Source organism: Palaemon carinicauda, chromosome 36 (assembly GCF_036898095.1).
Source record: "Palaemon carinicauda isolate YSFRI2023 chromosome 36, ASM3689809v2, whole genome shotgun sequence".
Classification (NCBI taxonomy): Eukaryota; Metazoa; Arthropoda; class Malacostraca; order Decapoda; family Palaemonidae; genus Palaemon; species Palaemon carinicauda.
The window spans coordinates 28,712,882-28,734,278 of record NC_090760.1 but is presented as its reverse complement, the minus strand read 5'-3'; the positions used below and the strand labels follow the sequence as shown (position 1 = coordinate 28,734,278).

At 33.7% G+C, this 21,397-nt stretch overlaps 1 protein-coding gene across 4 annotated transcripts in view; it reads right to left on the bottom strand.

The window, feature by feature from the left end:
• LOC137628810 (uncharacterized) overlaps positions 1–21,397 on the bottom strand; it is a 474,142-nt gene that overhangs the window by 100,236 nt on the left and 352,509 nt on the right. For all 4 annotated transcript variants that reach the window (XM_068360046.1, XM_068360048.1, XM_068360044.1 and 1 more), the window contains one exon: positions 17,386–17,464. In XM_068360046.1, coding sequence (XP_068216147.1) covers positions 17,386–17,464 — 79 coding nt within the window. The remainder of the gene's footprint in view (positions 1–17,385; positions 17,465–21,397) is intronic.

Below are 21,397 nucleotides of genomic sequence, written 5' to 3'. Positions count from 1 at the left end.
ACAGATAGCATTAGATGTTTCGTCATGACTTTCATAGGATATTAGAGAATCCCATTTTCCATCTTCATGTTTTATCCTCATTTCTTCTATTAAAACCATAGTAACGAAATGTTTTAAACAGCTCAGCATAATTAGCCTCTAATGGAATTTGGGTGACGTAAAGGATTCTGTTTCCTTGTGTTACACAAACTACTTAATTTATGAACATCGGTCGAGAGGTCCCTTTTAGTTCCTAGGTCGTGAAAATAATTTTCTTCACTTAAATTAGCAGAGGTCAGCAGTGCCAGGGTTGGGGGATCAGCATATGCAAGCGATGGAGGTCATTACATGAGAATTCAGTTGTTTCTTCATTGGTTGGTTGGCTGGTTAGCCTCTTTGAGAATATTAAAAAAAAAAATAAAAAATAAATCATATATTGGAAGGGAAAACTATATCCTACACCACCGGCACTGCATGAGTATAATTCCCAGATGGTCCACTCCATATATTACCCGAGGGATACAGACAAAAAAAAAAAAAAAAAAAAAAAAAGAAGTGGAATCATTCTCCCCAAAACGGCAATTGATGGTCTTCACCGAGAACATGAGAGTCCTACCTCAAGGATTGTATCCCCCCTCTACCAGACTCCGATGCATGAACCTTCCAATGAATGAATGGATGATTGGTAATTATCTGGCTTCATAAAATCAATTCTCATTGATACCAATTTGAGTTTGATTAATAATTAATTAATAACTTATGATAAAAATAAGAAAACAGTAAGAACGAAGCATTATTGAATCTAAAACGTCATTTAAAAAGGATTAAGTAGGCTTACTTTCAACAGGAACTTTAAAAACAAATGCCATTGATATCATACAAAGCGTCACCTCCAAGAATGTACCTGCCATCCTTATTATAAGCTTCAGAGATGAATTGTTCTCTGATATCCACAAGACTTGGACATACAATAAGTAAATGCCTAACAGTCAGAGGAACTAAGCGATCATCACACAATGGCTGGGTCCTACCAGTCATGAGAAACTCGTGTGTAAACTGTGTTTGCCCAATTCGAATACGACAATGGGCACTTTCCCACCTCCTAGCCCTATTATGATATTTCCATGGCAGTACAGCATTTTTCATTTTCTTTATCTTATTATGATCAACATAATTCCAGCAGTGTTTCCAAATATCACGAAGAAACTTTTTGATGTGAGGCAAAAGTCTTTACATGGAAGAAATCTTCCAGGAAGTAATTTATTTCCTGCCTCTTTTTCAAAATTTTCCACATCCAAATTTCCTGGCACACCCACATGAGTTAAAACCCAGCAAATTTGATTTTTTTACTTGCATTACAACAAACATACAGGCACTCTAAAGGATTGGTAGGATTATAAACTGTCAATGCCTGCAATACTTTTTGCGTCATTAAAAATAGTAAAATTACCCTCTATCATTACTGCTATTTTTAGAAGCTCTCATGATACCATACACCTCCGCTGTAAAAATAGATAATGCTAAAGGAATTTCTTGTTTATAATTGAAACAAGAATTGTACACCGGAAATCCAGCACCAGCACTGGATTTGGAGCTGTCCGTAATATAAATCCACTATCCTTGCGTTGTTCTGCATGTTGCATGAAGGTAGGATGATTTTTTTTATTTGCCATGTTGCTTTTAGAGCCAGTACAATAATTGCAGAGGGATATATCTCCATGTTTCTAGTGAGGGGTGACTAATAACCTAAAAGGTACTACCTCGCTCCTGGAAAGATTCAGCAGTTGCTTCGCTGAATCCGTAAGGCTTGAAATTTTCTTTATTGGCAATTTCAGTGGACACTGAATTAGGAAGCCTCTATAACTTATACAAATCTCTAATCATATTAAACCGGGGATATAAGTCCAGAGGCCACTCAACTGTATCAACTAAACGACAAGGGATGGGGATAGGATCTAACACCACCAGCAGCTAATTTGATGACAGCATGGTGAATGAAATCTAAAACTTCAACTTGGGAGGGGAAAATGAAGAATATATTTCACCTCCATATGAAAGTCTGGATAAAATAAGGGCTTGATATTGTCTTAGGAATCTTAGAATCTGCTAATATTTAAAAAATATGTAAAATCCTTAAATATATTTAAATTTTAGCTTTTTGAGATGTAATATCTAAGTCACCTTTCTGACGAAAGTTAGTACTAGAAAATGCGTTTCTTAAACACAGGAAATACGATGGTTTTTATAACATATCTGGATCTGGGTGTACACCACGATTGCGACAGAATTGAATGACAACTGTTTTACTTATAGAAAACTCGAAGCCATTCGAATCTGTCCATCTCAGAATAACTCGATCAGGAGTTGAATCTTTCTTTCAACTGATGCCATTCTTTTTTCCTACAAATGAAATAGAAAGGTAATTCACGAAGAATATGTAAAGAACTTCATCTAGAATCACAGAAGAAATCCTATTACTGTAATTGCTAGCATAAATGAGGTAACACTGAGGGCGCTGCCCTGTGGGATTCAATCTTCCTGACATTTTCTTTCAGAGAGAATATTACCTACTCTAACATGAAAGAACAATATTTTTTTTTTCTTGAATGAATGAAGGCAACTCACTCTCAGACCAAACTGATGGACAGTTTTAAGGATACCAAACCTCCACGTGGTATTACATGCATGTTCAAGATCAAAGAATACTATCTCATGATGTTTCTTGGAAGCACCTCACAAACAGAAGACTCTAGAGGGACAAGTGCATCTGTTGTAGGCTGCATTCCACAAAGTTCATATTGCACTGGTGAAAAAAAAAAATTCTTTTATAATACTTATGCAAGCCCTGCATTGACCATCTTTACTCTAATTTTACATAAATAGAAGGTCGATGTAATTGGTCACTTACTTGAAGCTGAAACTTTTCCCATTCCCGGTGTTAAAAAGGCTGAAATAATAGTTCCCAAACTTTTGTTAAACTATGGTCTCGCCATATTCTGTTAATAATATTTATGATAAAATTTTAGTGTTAATAAACATGTGCTTTATCGCACCATAGGGAATTTCGTCTGAGCCTGGGGCTATATTATTGCAAGATGAAAATGCAGTCAAATTATCTATGTGACTCTTCTGTATTTGGTGTGACGTTGAGAGAATTTTCTTCTTCACCACCTGTATGAAGGCAGTCTGGAGAATCCTCTGACTCTAGGGATACTGTCTCAAGATGACTAGCTGGTGAATTAATCACATCCAAAGGATTAGAAAACATATTGATGATTAATTTTTAGCACTGGTGGAGAATTTGGAGAGTATTTGCCACATATTTTATGAAATTTCATCCAAACGACAAAAGGTGTGGGTGGTTCTCGTTATTTAATGAAGTAACTAAAGATAACCATGACTGATGTTGAGCTGCTTTTATTGATCGTCTAAATTGTGCTCTGAATTTCTTTTAGGTAACAATATTCGTTTCACTGCAATTTCAGCTGCACCTTGTTAATGCAAGTCTTGTAGATTTTTTTAATGTTTGAAGTTCTGGTGAACACCAAGGGATTGGTTGTCGACGAAACAGACCTATTGTTTATGGAACTGAATAAACTCCAGGTGTGTGAATAGTTACATTTACGAAATCAAGGGCATAATAACTTTATTTCTTCTGACTTTCCCTCTAATTTACTTAGTTCTTGAAATTTTGCTAGTCAGCTTCATCCAAGCCCCATCGAGGTGATCTGTATTATTGTTAGTTATAATTACTATTGGTACATGATCGCTTCTATACTCGTCGTTCAATGTTCCCCAGTTAAATTCAGCTAGACAGACCTTACTATTGTAAGATCAATGCATTATAAAAGTAATTGTTTGTATATGGAAGTGAGAGGTCTCACCTGTGTGTAGAATCTGAATATTTTCATTTTCTATTAGTAATGGTAGCATATTACCCTTTTTGTTTGTTAAAGCATTCCCTCAAAATGTTTGTCTAATGTTTATATCACCCAGAAGAAAATATGGTTGAGGGAGTTAATTTAACTACTGAGTCAAATCACCTGAGGAGATACTGTCATTAAGATGTAAATATAGATCTATCTACATCTATTTGAACTTCTACTGCTTGCAGAGTAGTATGTATATTTAAATGTTCTTGGGGAATGTCGCGGCGAACATACACGAGTCTTTCCCCAATGATTTCTTCCCTGTGAATCACATGGTGAGCGGTCATGAATTAGGACCTTTAAATCTTCATATTCAGCCCTAGATCTTGGCAGTTCCACTGCAAGATTGAAGAGAAAATAAAAAGTCAAATTTTATAAATCTCATTAGCATAAGTCTTCCTATCAGATTCTTTTTAATTGATGGGAGTCTCTGCTACTCTCTTTGTAAAAGTAGGTCTTGTCAAGCCTGGTTTGATATATATAATTTAGCAGTCTTATTAATTTGTCGAGACGGATGGCGAACCTCAACATTAATCGTTGATATATTTAGATTTCTTGAAGGCTCACCATCTTTACTTTCGATAGACTATAGCAGCTTTTTGAAATCGGTGTTTTAACATTTCTCGATGGAGAGGAGAGGGATGTACAGCCATAAGGACAGGTACATCAACAGAAATAACAGGTACATCTTCCCCTAAATCTGGCAATGATGCTTATTTGAGGTGTGCTAAGAGTGGTAGATTCAGATGAAAGACCTGGAGCCTTTTTTGACGGGTGTAGGTAGGAGGTTGGCCAGGGCACCAGCCACCCATTGAAACACTACCATTAGAAATGTATGGGGTCCTTTGACTGGAAAGACACTGCAACATTGGATCCTTCTCTCTATTTAAGGTTCACTTTTCATTTGTCTGCACATGCACCGAATAGTCTGGCCTATTCGTTACATATCCTCTCTGTCCTCATACACCTAAGAACACTGAGATTACCAAAAAATTCTTCTTTACCCAAAGGGTTAAGTACTGCACTGTAATTGTTCTGTGGCCACTTTCCTATTGGTAGAGGTAGAAGAGAAGCAGCTCTTTTAGGAGAAGGACACTCCAAAATCAAACCATTGTTCTCTATTCTTGGGTAGTGCCATAGCCTCTGTACCATGGTCTTCCACTGTCTTGGGTTAGAGTTCTCTTGCTAGAGGCCCCACTATTGTATCTAATTTCTCTTTCTCTGGTTTTGTTAAAGTTTTTTATAGTTTATATGTGAAATATTTATTTAAATGTGTTACAGTTTTTGAAACATTTTATGTTTCCTTGTTTCCTTTCCTCACTGGGCTATTTTCCCTGCTGGGACCCCTGGTCTTATAGCATTATGCTCTCCCTACTAGGATTGTAGTTTAGCAAGTAATGATAATGATAATAATAAAAATCCACCGAATCTAAATCATAAGATATGGTATTACCCTTAAAAGGTGATTTAGGAAAAGGCAGCTTTACATTACCTGGCCTAACTGGTGTCGCAGTTCTTTATGGATTTCCTGCATCATTAAATTTTAAGGTCTTGGGATAGCTTTTTGCTTTGTTTAGAAGTCACTTAGCATATCCTACACTTATATGTTCTTCACCCGACTTCTCAACTTTATTTGATATTGAGGAATTTTCTTATTAGTTGGCTTGTGATCCTAGTTACAATCAGTGCACCATGCAATAAAAGCGCAAGGCCTAGGATCAGAACTATAGTCACAGATTTATTTTTTCTACATACCCTAGAGACCTAGATGGCTGTCGCTATTTAAAGCATTTGTAGCACTACACATATGTTTGTCGATATAGGTGAACTAGTATTCTTTCATTTCTATGGCCTTCAAACATGAAAATAATCATGGTGGTTTTTGGCCTCGTATGAACCTTCAATATTTCTTAAGGACAAATATCTAAGATTTCTTCCTCATTAAACTCATGAAGGTCTCTGTTAAGAATCCCGAGTATTCCATAACTAAAATTCAAATGTGGTTTGATACCCAGTAATAGATTTTTTTCAATCTTTACATTATTTAGCATAAAAGACTGTTTTAGATTTGGCTTTGATTAAGTGGATTTATTGACAAATTCAAAAATTTCTCCACGATCTATGAAACTTTCTTTTGAATTAGCTTACTAAATTTAATTATATTCTTCTGCCTTAGATGTTGAAATAATACCCATTGGTTGCTTAAGCTTTCTTTCTGATATAGGTCTTATTGTTTTGTCAGAAGATTCATTCTGATAATAGTCACCGGGGCAATATATTACCATGTTTCTAGGAGCTACACCCTCTGATAGTCCAACACTTTGTAGCAGTATATGGGGCTTGAAAGTGTCAATGATAAGCAAGGCAAAGGCGGCAAGTAATTTATTTACCCAGGCAGTTGCGACCATAATGCTAAGGCCAGTTCTTATAGACTAGACCAAGACTGGACCCCTATAAGTGTTTTTTCTTTTAGTTTTGCTCTTCTTGCTCTATATATATATATATATATATATATATATATATATATATATATATATATATATATATATATATATATATGTGTGTGTGTGTATATATATATATATATATATATATATATATATATATATATATATATTCTCATATATTATTATTATTATCATTATTATTATTATTATTATTAGTAGTAGTAGTAGTAGTAGTAGTAGTAGTATTAGTGGTAGTAGTAGCAGTAGTAGTAGTAGTAGTAGTAGTATTTTTTTTTCATTTTGATTTTCTTAAATAGCGTGGATATTTCCACTTTCCTTATCACTACCTGCTTAGATGAATGTGAGAAGGGATCATATTTGGGAGGTGTTTGCATGCAAGCTATGTGTAAGATCTCAGCCAGCCCAAAGATGATTTGAACTTTTTTTTTTTTTTTTGGCAGAACTATTCTCAAGGGCTGGGTCATTAGAATCCAATTGGATCCCATACTTCAGTTAACAGTCTCGGCTTCTGACCGGGAGCCCATCATGACAGATACAGGGAAGATGATTCGTTATTTTCTTAGTCTCAATTCTAATATGAGGGTTTAAATTACATCTGTGCTTCTTTAACTGTTTGGTGGTCTCCCAAGGGTAGGGTATCGAACGGACTATCTGGTAAGATTTTTTTATTGATTTGGAGTTTTCTAGCATCCTGACATCTATGGTCGTTGACGCCTATATCATTTATTATAAATAAAGAATATAACAAAATTAATATTAAACATTAAAGGCAAAGATATTCATTTAAAAGTTGCATAACATTCTGAAGACCTGCTTCTGAAATAGATTGAAATATTTCACTAGCATAGAACGACATATCGTGTCCAGAAATCTTGGCAAGGACGAACCTGCCGTCCTCACCTCAAGCCTCAAATAGATATGTATTTATTAAGATGGTAAAAATCGGGCATTCAGTAAACAAGGGCCGAGACGAGGTCCCTCATCATGAGAAATAATCCAGCCCTGCCGACACTTTCCCTCTGCTGATGGGGGAGAATTTAAATTTCCTCTCCAACGTGTGATATTTTCTTAATATTATCAAGTAGGTAAACCTGACAACAACAAACAACATGCAAAACATCACCCTTGAATATGGACCCTTTGAACAATGACACCCAATCCCCTGGATAATCTGACTCCCCCTGGGTACTGTTGACGACCCTGGTTGCTCCAAGTAACAAAAAATCTGTTGACGACATGAAAAGTAAGAAGGACCTTTCCCCCCAATATTACTTTATATTACAGGAAATTGTACCTTAGGTTAACCCTGAACCAGTTGGGTAGGTGGAATCCTGCAAGGAAGGGAGAAATGATATTAACAAGGGATATGATAGACTGGAAAATAAATTTAGGCTGTATTCATCATTGGAATTTGGAACGATATGGTAATAGTCTGCTACTGAAAGCTGGCAATGAAACTCAGGCAGTACCAGTGAATAGTTGTAAGTACTTTCCATCAGTTGTTAGCCAGAATGTATTTCCTCACCATACATTTAACCACGCAAAAGAAATTATCTATTGTAGTGATCTTTATGAGTTCTTAGATGATACACTGAAGAGGTGTCCTACTGCAGTTTTTGAAGTTGAAAAGCCTAAATGAAGCAATAATGCAATTTCATTAGTTTTTTCTGTATCTTACCAGCCTTACTATATAAAGATAAGACACTTGAACATTACTGTCAAGAAATCTCATTCATGTCCTATGCAATGTTACAAGCGTTATAAATTTTGACATGTTAATATGAAATGCCCCAATAAGAGAAGATGTTTTAACTGTTCCGAGTTACATGACGTTCCTACAGAATGTAAAGCAGACAAGTTTTTTTGTTTCATTGTGATGGAGCTCATTCTCCCAACTTGAGTCATTCACAAGCTGGAACAAACCACAGTTGAGACTTCCGATGATAAACATATCATCTTTGGTTCATCTAAAAAAAAAAAAAAAAAAAGATAGGTAATAGTTTAATTTTTCCGGACTGGTATCCAAACCAGTGGATTCAATAAATAACTCAAGCATTGTTCATCCTTCAGCTGGTGCTAAGTCTCAGAATCCTGAAAACGTCTCCTCTTTATCCTCAAGTCCATCAAAATCTATCCATCTAGAGAATTCTGTTCCTCCAACCTCACCAGCTATGGCCATTACTACGAAATCAATTAATATGTTGAGTGAAAGAGCGAAAGGCGATACCATACAAAATTACTAAACCAAATAAAAAAAACCTCTTTATTGTATAGAAATGGTTTGACATACTAGCCACTAATGACACCAACAAAAACACGGATGATCTTTCCGAAGTGGTAATGATTTAACTTGAACCCCGCTATATCAAAATTTGTGGAAAAAATGTGGATTGCAAGGTACAATGCTCTCTGTCTCTCTCTTTAAAAAAAAAAGAATGTTTAGAATATTGAATGAGGCTTCATCTAGCGCCAATCTTCAGCAAGCCTCGGTTACTAATGTATCATCATCTCAATATGAGCCCAACCTCATAAATAATGAGGCCGCCAAGCATGTGGTAGAGGTCGAGGTCCATCAGAATCCATTTGATTCTCAGGTAGCTGAGAAAAATTCAATTTGCAATACACCCCTTGAAGAAATCAATCCATATCCTCTTATAGGCATAACTAGTAAGTCGATAATCAGGCAAAAAGTAATAACTGAGAAACAAGCAGCTCACAAAATTTCTTGCCAAATTTCTTGTGGCTGCTACAGTTGCTTTTTTATCTAAATTTTAAAATACTAAAAACATAAACGTACATAGAAATACTAATCTTGTTGATAACTTTACAAAAAAAAAAAAAAAAAAAAAAAAAAAAAAAAAAAGCAGTATGCTAAACTAGAAATTCAAATATGGTTGTGAGTGTATAATCTCGTTATGAGGCGAGCCACAGGGATCCTATACCTCGAAAAGCTTTTTGAAAAAGTTGACTAAAATCCTAATTTCCAAGAAGCAAATCATAATGCAAGTAAACAACAGAAAACTATAACTAAAGAGCCAAAACCTAATAAAAGAGTAATGTCAATGCAGTTATATAAAAGACCCAACTGCAAAAAAAAAAAAAAAAAAAAAAAGAGGGATAATGCTCTATCCAGTGGAAATCCGACTCCATCGCTGTGATTTTCAGTCCTTATATATTTCAAATTAGAATGTTAATGGTCTTAGTACCTATTTACATCTAGAGGAAATTCAAAGGCTTTAAAAATCATAACCCTAATTCTATATACCTACAGCATACTAATGATGCTGTTCCCTCAATAGGAAACTACAACCTGCATCTCACTCAGTCCCTTCAGCTGCTATCTAAATTCATAAGAAAGCATCTTATAATGCTAAGAAATTTAACACAGAATTTCAATTAGCTAGAGTTTAAGTACATTTAAAGATTTTTTTTTTATATATTTATATGATATACAAACAACTCTTTTGTAACTATAATTTGTAAAATCTAATCAAAGAACTCCCAGATATGCAATAAGATTTCCTAATAATTTGAGACTTGAATTTCCATAGCCCTTTTGAGACACTAATTGTGTTGGTGTTGATACAAATCATTTCAAGGTTGACCAAATAGTTAATCATCAAAACCTATGCATATCGAATAAGGAATATACCAGCACTCATTATTCAAACCTCATGGAACATACTCCTCAATGGACTCAACTTTTTGTTCCAACAATATTGCTCATAGATTTGAATGGAACGTGCTAGACGACCTTCATAACAGTGACTATTTTCATTTGTTAGTAACCATGTTAAAATGTACAACGGGTTCTCACACTCGACGTATAATAAAAATGAAACAACTGTGATAAGTTTAAATCTTGTACAAGTCAAGCACCGCCATTGAATTATTCACAAGATCACGATGACACATATGACTTATTTGTGGATTTCATCACAATAACCAGCTGACACATCTATGCCTCTGACGGATGGGAAATACAATTAATAAAATGGTTGCCATAGCAATAGAAATTAGCGTATTAAAGCGATATTTTAATATGACATCTGCTTAATTTAGAAAAGAAGCAGTAAAAGTTTGGATAAAATCATGGGAAGAGTATGTGTGAAGTATATCAAAAACATTCAATTGTAAAAGATGTGTCAGAAATTTAGGAAAATTAACGGTTCCTATAGCACACCGGCGAGACATTCATTATGCATAATGAGTCACCAACTCATAATACACAGCCCATCTCTAACAATACCGATTGAAATATTCAAAGCATAAGCAGTATTGATAATCTGAATCACCTATCTCGATTTATTAAAAGAAGAGAAGCAATTACTATGAATTTTGAGACAATGGAAGATATTTATCACAAGCTTTACCGAAGAAGAGTTGAAATTTGAACTATCAAATTGTAGTTTATCAGACCCCGTAAAGATAATGAAAAATTTTATATCATCAAAAATCTATCCCTATTCGCAAAGCCCTATACTGTATATTGGAATTTTATGATCATCTTTGGATCAAACATTTATTTTCAAAGGCATTAATTCCAGTAGGTAGACCAGGCAAATATCTCAGTAACCCAAACAATTATAGACCAATTTCAATGACCAGTAGTATTTGTAAATTACTGGGAAAAGTTGTAAATTACATACTACATTTACGTTTACGTTCCAATAACATTTAACAGTCCCACAAAATTGGGCTCTCAGTCTGAATGATTTAACTTAAACTCGCTTTCTCACTTGGAAAAATACTTACAAAGAGGTGTTGAACGAAAGCAAATGACAGTAGCCATATGTTTTGACATAAAGAAGACATACGGTGCTACTTGGAGACAATCAATACTTAAATTCTTACCTGACAATGATATTTGATGCACCTCCCTATTTGTATCAGAAATTTTATTGGTGGAAGTACATTCCAAACTAGTATAGAGATTGTTTATCCTGAAAGTTACAACCTGGTACTGTGGTGTACCCCTGGGTAGATTTTCAAATGGAACTTTATTTTTTTTTATTAGCAATTAATGATATCGTTGCCCAAGTAATCTAGGGACTGCAAAGTACTCTTTTTGTAGATGACTTTGCAATATCTTACTCTTCAAACAGTATTCGTCCCCTATAAAGAACTTTAAGCAACTCTAATAGGAGTTTTGGCTGCGTCGGTTGGTTTCAGACTGCCTACAGTAAAAATATCAATCAATAATATCTTATAAGAATATTATTCGAAAGCAAATCCAGAAACAAAGTTCACATAAGGTAGCAATAAAACTCAATTTCAAGATAAGTTAAAATTTTTGGGTCTTATATTCAATACTCTCCTCAATTGGAAAGCTCATGTATCTTACTAAAAACCCAAATACAATAAGGTTTCAAACCTAAGGAAAAAGGTTTTTTTAATAAAATATGGGGTGCTAAGAGATCAACTTTACTGATGATCTATAAAGCATTGGCGTTATCAAAAAATAGATTATGGTAACCCAATATATGGTTCAGGATCTGAAGCTACTTTGAAGTCTTTAGATCCAATACACACTCAAGGTCTAAGTGGAGCCTTTAGATCTTTCCTAAATATCTCAATGCCATCTGAAAGTGGGGAATCACCATTGTCCCTACATCGACATTTTGTAGCCATGCTAAGTGGATTAAAGATCCTGTCCGCCTATTCTTCAACAAAGAAGCTATTCAACTTCAATGAAATATTCATCAACAATCATGAACTACCATTCCTAATAAGAGGTAATAGTCTATTGAAATCTACAAATATCAGAATGAACATTATTGAAATTCAGGAACGTTTAGAAAATGAAGAGAGTATTGTAGACTGTAGCGGAGAACCTACAATAGACAGTGTTTTTAACTTTTGTAGCATTCTTTCCCCCACCCTGGACCTTAAAGAAAGCAAAAATAATCTCCCAGCTTTATTATATGTAAAAAATATATACTTATACTCAGAGTCATGATAAACAACATGCTTTGGAACATATTCAAAGGTAAGGACTTTATTATGCTATTTATGCTGTTAGCTCTAAATCTCCAATGGGTGCTGGCTGAGCTGCAGTGTCCTCAAAAAAAAAAAAAAAAAAAAATATTCAGTTTCCATTACCCAGTGAAGCATCAGTATTCACATCTGATATATCAGCCATTTTATTAACAATTGAGATTATTAAATCTATTGAAGATAGGGTGAATCACAAGTTTGTGATTTTTGTTGATTCAATCAATTGGTATTGAAAATAAAAGACTTCCTTAACAGGTTTTACTCCCTTGGGGTATGGAATTAAGTTGAATTCCGGACCATGTTGGGGTTAAGGTGATGAAAAAGTGGATACTGCACCTAAATCATCAATTGACTTACCAATAGAAGCTTTTAAACTACCCGTGAGGGATTACATAATCCACTTACAACATTTCATAGCTACAAAATGGAAAAGGTCGGTGGAATAATGAAATACGTAAAGATCCCACAAAACTGGCATATGATTATTTGATGTGCTCATTTCATGAAGCAGTTCATAGGTGTAAGTCTAAACCATATTTTTAGCAAATATAAAGTTTTTAAATGGAAGGGAAATTCATGTTTTGGCGAGAAAAGTTTTATTGACCTTTTATCGTACAGATATTGTTTCTGTTTTTAGGATTCTAATCATTTTAAAAAAGATGGGTTTTATAGATAAGATTTAGATTTTGATTTATCATAGATTGTAATTTCATAATTTATTTATTTTTAACCAATAGATTTCATGTGTATATTGTATGATATTCATTCATTTAACATTAATATGAAAAACCATTTTCTTCCCGATGTTAATCGAACCAGCTTTGTAAGAGTCATCTTTGACTCATTAGGCTGTTTAATCTTCTCTTATTTAATAATTAGTAAACTCCAGGAGCTGCATTGTTTAACGCTCCGGAATAGCATAATTCACTTTTTATTTTGGAAATTTCACAGATTACTTTGAAAGCTTCCTCATTGCTCCTAAAGCCTATCCGTGCTTCCCTTTTGTCATCATCTTCTTTGAAATTCATCCTAATTTCACCACTTATACCACTTCATAATGGCAATTTATTGGTAGATGACATATGCTAATGACTCTTAATTTCCTTATATTTGTATAAATTTTCTGAATGTAAGAAAAAAGATTTTTTTAAGTTCCCAGGTTGTCAGCAGAACTTTCCTTTATAGAATTGTCAGAGGTCGGCATGAGTGCAGGGGGAGGAGGACAGAAAGCATATCCACAGGATAGGGCTTTGTCATTGGAAAGATCCATTTTTAAGAGTTTTAATTGTTGCATAATTCTGTGGTTTACATGGTGGAGAATATTAAGAAAGTATCATACGTGAGAATGGAAAATTTGCATTCGCTACTATCGGCAAAGCAAGATTATACTTGCCGGATGTTCCATTCCATACCCTATCTTTGGGATAACACCAAAAGAGATATAGAGGCACTGTTGTAAGCTAAACCCGCCTGTTAGAACCGAGACCAAAAAACATGGAATCGTCTTCCCTGATTTCTTATATGATGGGATTCCGGCCAGAAGGTAAGAGTTCTACCTCAAGAATTGGATCCCCCGTATTATGACGCCCCTACCCTTGAGAATAGTTCCGCAGAAAAAGGTAAAAAACATTTTTGGGATGGCTAAGATCATCCAAAACTGTCACACATAACTTTGAGTGCAAATATCCCCAACCGTGATGCCTTTTCCCATTCATCTAAGCAGGAAGTAATTACAAATGTGGAAATATACAAAACATTTAAGAAACAAAATAAATAAATAAAGAAATAATATATATATATATATATATATATATATATATATATATATATATATATATATATATATATATATATATATATATATATAATGATAAGGATAATGTGACTCAAAGAGTTATGACAACAGAATAATAGAAAGTTATGAAGATAAGGAGAAGGTCGGAGTAATGTTGAAAAATGGAAATACAACACATGGAATAATTTAGATTCGAAAAAGGAGCGAAGTTTCCTCAAGTTCAAGAGCCCTGTTGCCCGTTACAAGGCTTGTACACGGAAGCCCAATGACTACATCAAGTCATTCTCTCATTAAGAGAAACTCAACCTTTGAGAATAGTTCCACCGAAAAAGTCCAAACCATCTTCGGGATAGCTGAGATCATCCTTCACTCTCATTTTCAGCTTTGAATGCAAATACCTCCAAACCGCGATCTATTCTCACATCCATTTAGAAGGCAGCAATATCAAATATGGAAATATCCACGCCATTTGAGGACAATGAATAAAAGGAAAAGAAAAAAAACTCAATATTATAAATATATAAAAATGTATCTATCGCGATAGACCAAGACATAAAAAAAAAAAAAAATTTAAGAATTAGGCTTATAAAAGCCAGTCTTGGTCTAGTCTCTTAGACTTGGACTTAGTGGTATTGTTTAACCTGTCATGGTGGATAAATCTCCCCACTGTCATTGTCCAGCCCCTCATTGAGGCCCTCAAGCCCATCAACCTCATCAAAGTGCTAGACCAACAGAGGGGTTACCGTCAGGAGGTGAACCAAAATCCTCATTAAACCCTCCATCAGCAAGAAAATCATATCTAGTGTTAAGAATTCATAGCTATTCATTCAACCAACTTTTTAAGTAAGAAAATACATTTCAGTGTCACTTAATGAATACAGCATTCACCACCATCAACATGATGGTCACCTTCTACAATTTTTCCTTCACCTGAAACCCACACGAATAGCTTCATTCTCGTGTAAAACATCATAGTGTATACTGCTTTCATCACAATCATGATAATTCTCTCTTCATCATTAGGTTAGTTCACCGTTGATACCTAGAGGTAATATATTTTGATCCACAGTCAGTTCTTGTTTTTCATAACTAAAATCAAGGGAATCTCAGTAGGCTATCTCGTCCCTTTCACTACTAACACCTATTCCTGATTAAGGGCAAATTTCTGCAACATTTAACCCTCTTTGAATTAAAACTGTTTTGGCATTGTTGTCTTCACTAGATACACATTCAGCTTGCAGTGAATAGGCACGTTCAAATTCATAGGCATCAAAATCCAGAAGGTACCTAACTGCTAATAGCCAACAGGCATGAGAGAACACTGGGTACTATGTGTTGCCAATTGGATGTTTTTATCCTATTGTTGATATATTCACATAAGTAATACTGACCTTACAACTATAGAATCAGATCAACTTTGGTATTATCAATTGTCATAAAAAAGGATGAGTTTCTTTCAAACCTTAAAGAGTGCGACAACCTTTGATTGAGATTTCCGAAGTTCTGATTATTGCCCTTTTGGCTGGAAGAACGTCTATATTTCATGTTTCATATATTTTTCTAATAAAAAAAGAAAATACTTCTCTTCTTAAAAAAGTACTTTTTATATATTTACTTAAGCAGGTTTGGTCCCGTACACAACCTTTTTCTGACCTGGGTACCTATATATTTACCTTTTTTCAAGAACTCCAATGAAATATTTATCTTAGAATTCCATATGCAATAAAAGTACATTTTCTATTTTTTCCTAAGGAAGAGATTACAAATCTTATATCCTCTATGGTATACGTGAATAAACCCTGGCTATTCTCATGTCCATAATATTTATTTATCTTCTTGTTTATGAAATGTATAATTTTTAGGCTATAAATACGCTGAAAGGTGCATAAAGTATCAAATATAAAAACTAAATATGCAGAAAAGACTATAACTTGGCAGACATTTATTGTTCATTGGACTTACCACTGCTTAGTCAATAATCCTGAAATACTGCCGCTAGAGAGTTATGGGGTCCTTTAAGTGACCAGACAGTACTACATTGGATCCTTCTCTCTGGTTACGGTTCTTTCCCTTTGTCTACAAAGACACCGAATATTCTGGCTTATTCTTTTCCTATTCTCCTCCTTCCTCATGCACCTGACAACACTGAGATTACCAAAGAATTCTTCTTCACCCAAGGGGTTAAATACTGCACTGTAATTGTTCAGTGGCTACTTTCCTCTTGGTAAGGGTAGAAGAGACTCTTTAGCTATGGTAAGCAGCTCTTCTAGAAGAAGGACACTCCAAAATCAAACCATTGTTCTCTAGTCTTGGGTAGTACCATACCTCTATACCATGGTATTCCACTGTCTTGGGTTAGAGTTCTCTTGCTTAAGGGTACACTCTGAAACACTGTTCTATCTAGTTTCTCTTCCTCTTGTTTTGTTAAAGTTTTCATAGTTTATATAGGAAATATCTATTTCAATGTTGGTACTATTCTTAAAATGTTTTATTTTTTCCTTGTTTCCTTCCTCACTGGGCTATCTTCCCTGTTGGTGCCCAGGGGCTTATAGCACCCTGCTTCTCCAAGTATTGTTGTAGCTTAGCATTTAGTAATAATAATAATAATAATAATAATAATAATAATAATAATAATAATAATATGCTCTTATGATTCCCCGTGGTAAGTATGATTGCCACTTAAAGACCATACTTATAAATACTAAGGTGTACCCAATCAATATCTACGGGAAAAAAAACGCTCAAGCCCGATTGCTAAAAGCAGTTAATTTTCAGAGTTAAGTTCCTACTAGCTTTTTTTTTTTTTTTCTTTTTTTAATATCAAGTGATTTTTGTCATTCAAACATGAAAAGGTAAGGGATTTATAACCTACAATCTGTACACCCAATTTCCATACAAAAAATCAAAATATTTATTCCATATAAAAAATAGTCACCTTTGTAAGTAAATTATATATACTACTAAGATGATAACCATTGAAAATATAAAGGTATAAATTTATCTCATAAACTTAGTCGAGAAAAAATGTTATAGGAGTTTGAAGTAACCCTAAAATAATATTGTTTCAATGGGACTTAATTGTATCATCTAAGACTCTGCAATAGGCTGGTGTGGGGGTATAGCAACTAAACTTTGAACTCTATGATTAATAGGTTTGTTATAAAAAAACTCATAGTCTTTAATGATCAATGTAATATTTGTATCTAAGGTCTCATACCTGGGTTGGAGAGTCCTTACTTTGAAGAGCAGAAAGCTTAGCTAATGCCATGAAGTATTTCTGCCATGCTAAATAATCCCTGTGAAATAGAAGTTTTTGTAAAATCATTCTTTTTGTCAACAAAAATTCCAGCAGAAAGCTTTATTCATCAGAACTTTCATGATACGGAATTCTTATAATAAAATTTCTTATTTCTATCCTCGTATGATGTTCAGATTTCTTATTTCTAATACAATCATTCATATTTTCTCCATACATTGTAATTTTTATTAAAATAGGGAGATTTACCAGCCCTATGACTAAAGGTTTAATCTTACACAACAGGCTTGATTAAAACGGGAGGGAAGAATCTGTGGTATACCATCTAATAAATACCAGTAAACATAAGAGATAAGAAAATAAATTGTGGGAAAAATATATGATAAATAGAAAGTTAATTCTTATGTAAAATACATTTCTTGAACATGTTAAAATCTTTATCAAGACATTCTCAGAATCTGATACAATTTTCTTATCAACGCATAAAAGTCTTTGTTAAATAAAGATTTCACAGTAGCAATCACTAACCATACAGTTAAATTTATTGCACTCAGGGATCCAGGGATCTGCTTTATGGGATATGTACATTATAAAAATACACAAGTCAGTTTTGTATGTGAAATACGCAATCTTCCTGAAATTACTTCCGTCCTTTTAGCTTTCTCTTTTGATGATTTTCATGGAGAAACAGTTGGTGTTATTTGTTTTATTTCATTATTTCCACACTACTTCCCATTATGTTACTATAAAATGATTAATGATGTTATTTATTATTAGCACGTAGTTTAATGTCATCTTATGGTAGATCTAATGTTGATTCAGCAGCAACTAAATTCTTTATTACCAACAACAATGTGGGAAGGAATCCAGCATAATTATATATTTACCTTTGGGAATAATATTTGTTAAGGAGTTCTTTAAATGGTTATACTATAGTCATTTTTTGTAGTGAGGTATATTTGCACCGACTGGCAGGGGTGCCCATTTAGTTTCCTAATAGCTGATTGGTCTAAGGTAATTTTGTCCGAATACTATCATTGTTTTCAAATGATTATCAAGTAATGCGAATCGAAACTTATTTACTAACCTAAATTTCTACCTCAGATATAGGTTTTATCTATAAATTATGTTGACGAATGAGTATATAAAGTATTGTGGTGGTAAGTCTAGATTTAATAACAACACCCATCGAAGTCATCGACAGGAGATTGTTTTCGGATTCACGCTGCATAATTTTGTAACTTTTATTATTATTATTATTATTATTATTATTATTATTATTATTATTATTATTATTATTATTATTAGCTAAGCTACAACCCTAGTTGGAAAAGCAAGATGCTATAAGCACTAGGGTTCCAACTGGGATAAATCACACTAATAATAAGAAAACAGGTTATTATAAAGTTTCTTTGAATACCAGAATCTACTAAAAACGTGCAATTAATAATACTCGCTATTTGGTAAAAAATGCGGGTAGGTATAAGGAGCACTCTACTGTCAAACACCGAAGAGGCGTTGCAAGGGAGAAGGACGGGTATTGCGTTGTAACTCGGCGGTGAAATTATAGATTTGCTTAATTATGATTTCTCTATAATTTATGCAACACTAGAGTATCCTTAAACCGGAAATGTTGCTACTAATAAAATCGAAACCTTTACGAAAAAAGCAAACCCTTCTATAGGAACTTACATCATAGCCTATGATGGAAGTCCGCATAGGGTCTGCTATTCTTTTTTCTTTTTTAGTAACGGTTTCGATTTTATTAGTAGCAGCATTTCCGGTTTAAGGATACTCTAGTGTTGCATAAATTATATAAATATCATAATTAAATAAATTTATAATTTCACCGCCGAGCTACAACGCAATACCCGTCCTTCTTCCTTGCAACGCCTCTTCGGTATTTGACAGTAGAATGCTTCTTATACCTACCCGCATTTTTTACCAAATAGCGAGTATTATTAATTGCACGTTTTTAGTAGATTCTGGTATTCAAAGAAACTTTATAATAGTATGTTTTTCTTATGTTTAGTGTAATGTATCCCAGTTTGTGTTAAAATGTGGGAAACGTTACCAAATTATGCAGCGTGCATTCGAAAGCCAGCTCCTGTCGTTGACTTTGGGAAGTGTTGTTTCTATATTTAGACTCACTATCACGATACCTTATAATATATTTATTGGTAGACATTATCTATTTACAAAACATATATCTGAGGGAGAAATTTAGGTTGGTAAATAATTTTCGATTCACATTACTTGGTAATTATTTGAAAACAATAATGTTATTCGGACAATAAATACTTCCGACCAATCAGCTATTACGAAACTTTTCCAAGATAAAAGGGCACCCCAGCGACTCGGTGCAAATCTGCCTCACTAAATTGACTAAAGTTGACTCTTATGAGTTTAACCTTTTAGGAATTCTATGACACTTCATGAATTGGAATAAATGAGAAACCAATGATTCACCCTATCCTCATTTTTTACAATAATGCCAATTGCTAATGAAATCACGGATAGTTCATTTTAATCAGTAATGCTTCACTATATAAAGATAGATATTTTCTTTGCCCCAGGATACTACAACACACCCAGCACTCATTGGAGATTTAGTGGCTTTGGTATATGTAGCAGAATGAGGTTCTTTCTACTGAATATGTTCCGAAGCAAATTATTCATAATGACCTGTATTAACATTACATTTCCTTGATAATGAAAAATGAGAGCATAATTATTTTTTATGATTCTAAAGGGATTATATATAAATGGTGGAATGAGGTTCATTTTGATGTTTGTATATTGTAATGACCTACTTCCTCTTATTAGGAATGGTTGTTCGTGAATTTTTAAAAATAGATCACCGATTAAAGTGCATGTTTGTTGGAAAATGTTTTGATGAGATTTTTAAAGCACCTTGCATTGTTACAAAATTTTGATTTAAGAACAAAAGTGGTTTCCACTTTCACATGAAATTGAAATAATTGCGGCAGATCTTAAGGCTCCTCTACAAAGACAATTATTATTATCGTGAAAAGTATTAAATTTATATTATTATTAAAAGGATTAAAATTACTAAAATTATTATTATTAAAATTGTGAGTGTTATTATTATTATAATGAATAAATTATTATTATTATAATGAATAAATTATTAAAATCAAAATGAATAATTATCATTAAAATTCAAATTATTAAAATTTATTATTATTAAAATCATTAGTATTAAAATTATTAAAAAGACTTCATGAGTAGCTTCAGATCCTAATTCTTATATAGTATTAGGCTACCATAATCTATTCTCACTAACACTATTGCTTTATATATTATTACAAAAGTTAATATCTTTTTACCCCATAGTTCAAAAGACAACTTCATTAGCTTGAGTGTTATTGCATTTAGCTTTGATGTAAGATTGATTAATTGACGGATTTTGAGTTTTCAAACATCCGGACATTGAAGGTAATTGACACTGATATCGTTTCTTCTGAATAAAGAAAAATAGGAAAATCAATTTAAAGCCATAAAAGCCAAGGCGTCATTACAAAAGTTAAATAGCTTTCAGAAGACCTCCGTCTGAAATAAAATAGATATATCGCTAGCATCGTTAAACACATTCTGCCAACTAATCTTAGCCAGGATGAACCTGCCATCTTCACCTTGAGTCTCAAATAGATATCAATTTCTCAAGGCACCTAAAGTGAGTCACTCGGTTAACAAATGCCTCACTGAGAGGGGTACCGAAAAGCTGTCGCAATATGGCTGGTATTGGCCACCTATAAAAGACTTGTGTGAAACAAGTGTGACCAATGTGAAGATACCTCCAAGGAGATTTACATTCGTTATTTTTCTCATCTTATTTCCATCTGAGCTATCCTAATGCTGATACCAATACCAATGAAAAAAAAAAAACTCTAAATTCTTGCTAAAAATCATGATATAGGATGGCTTATTTTCTTGGTAGCAATTCAGCTGA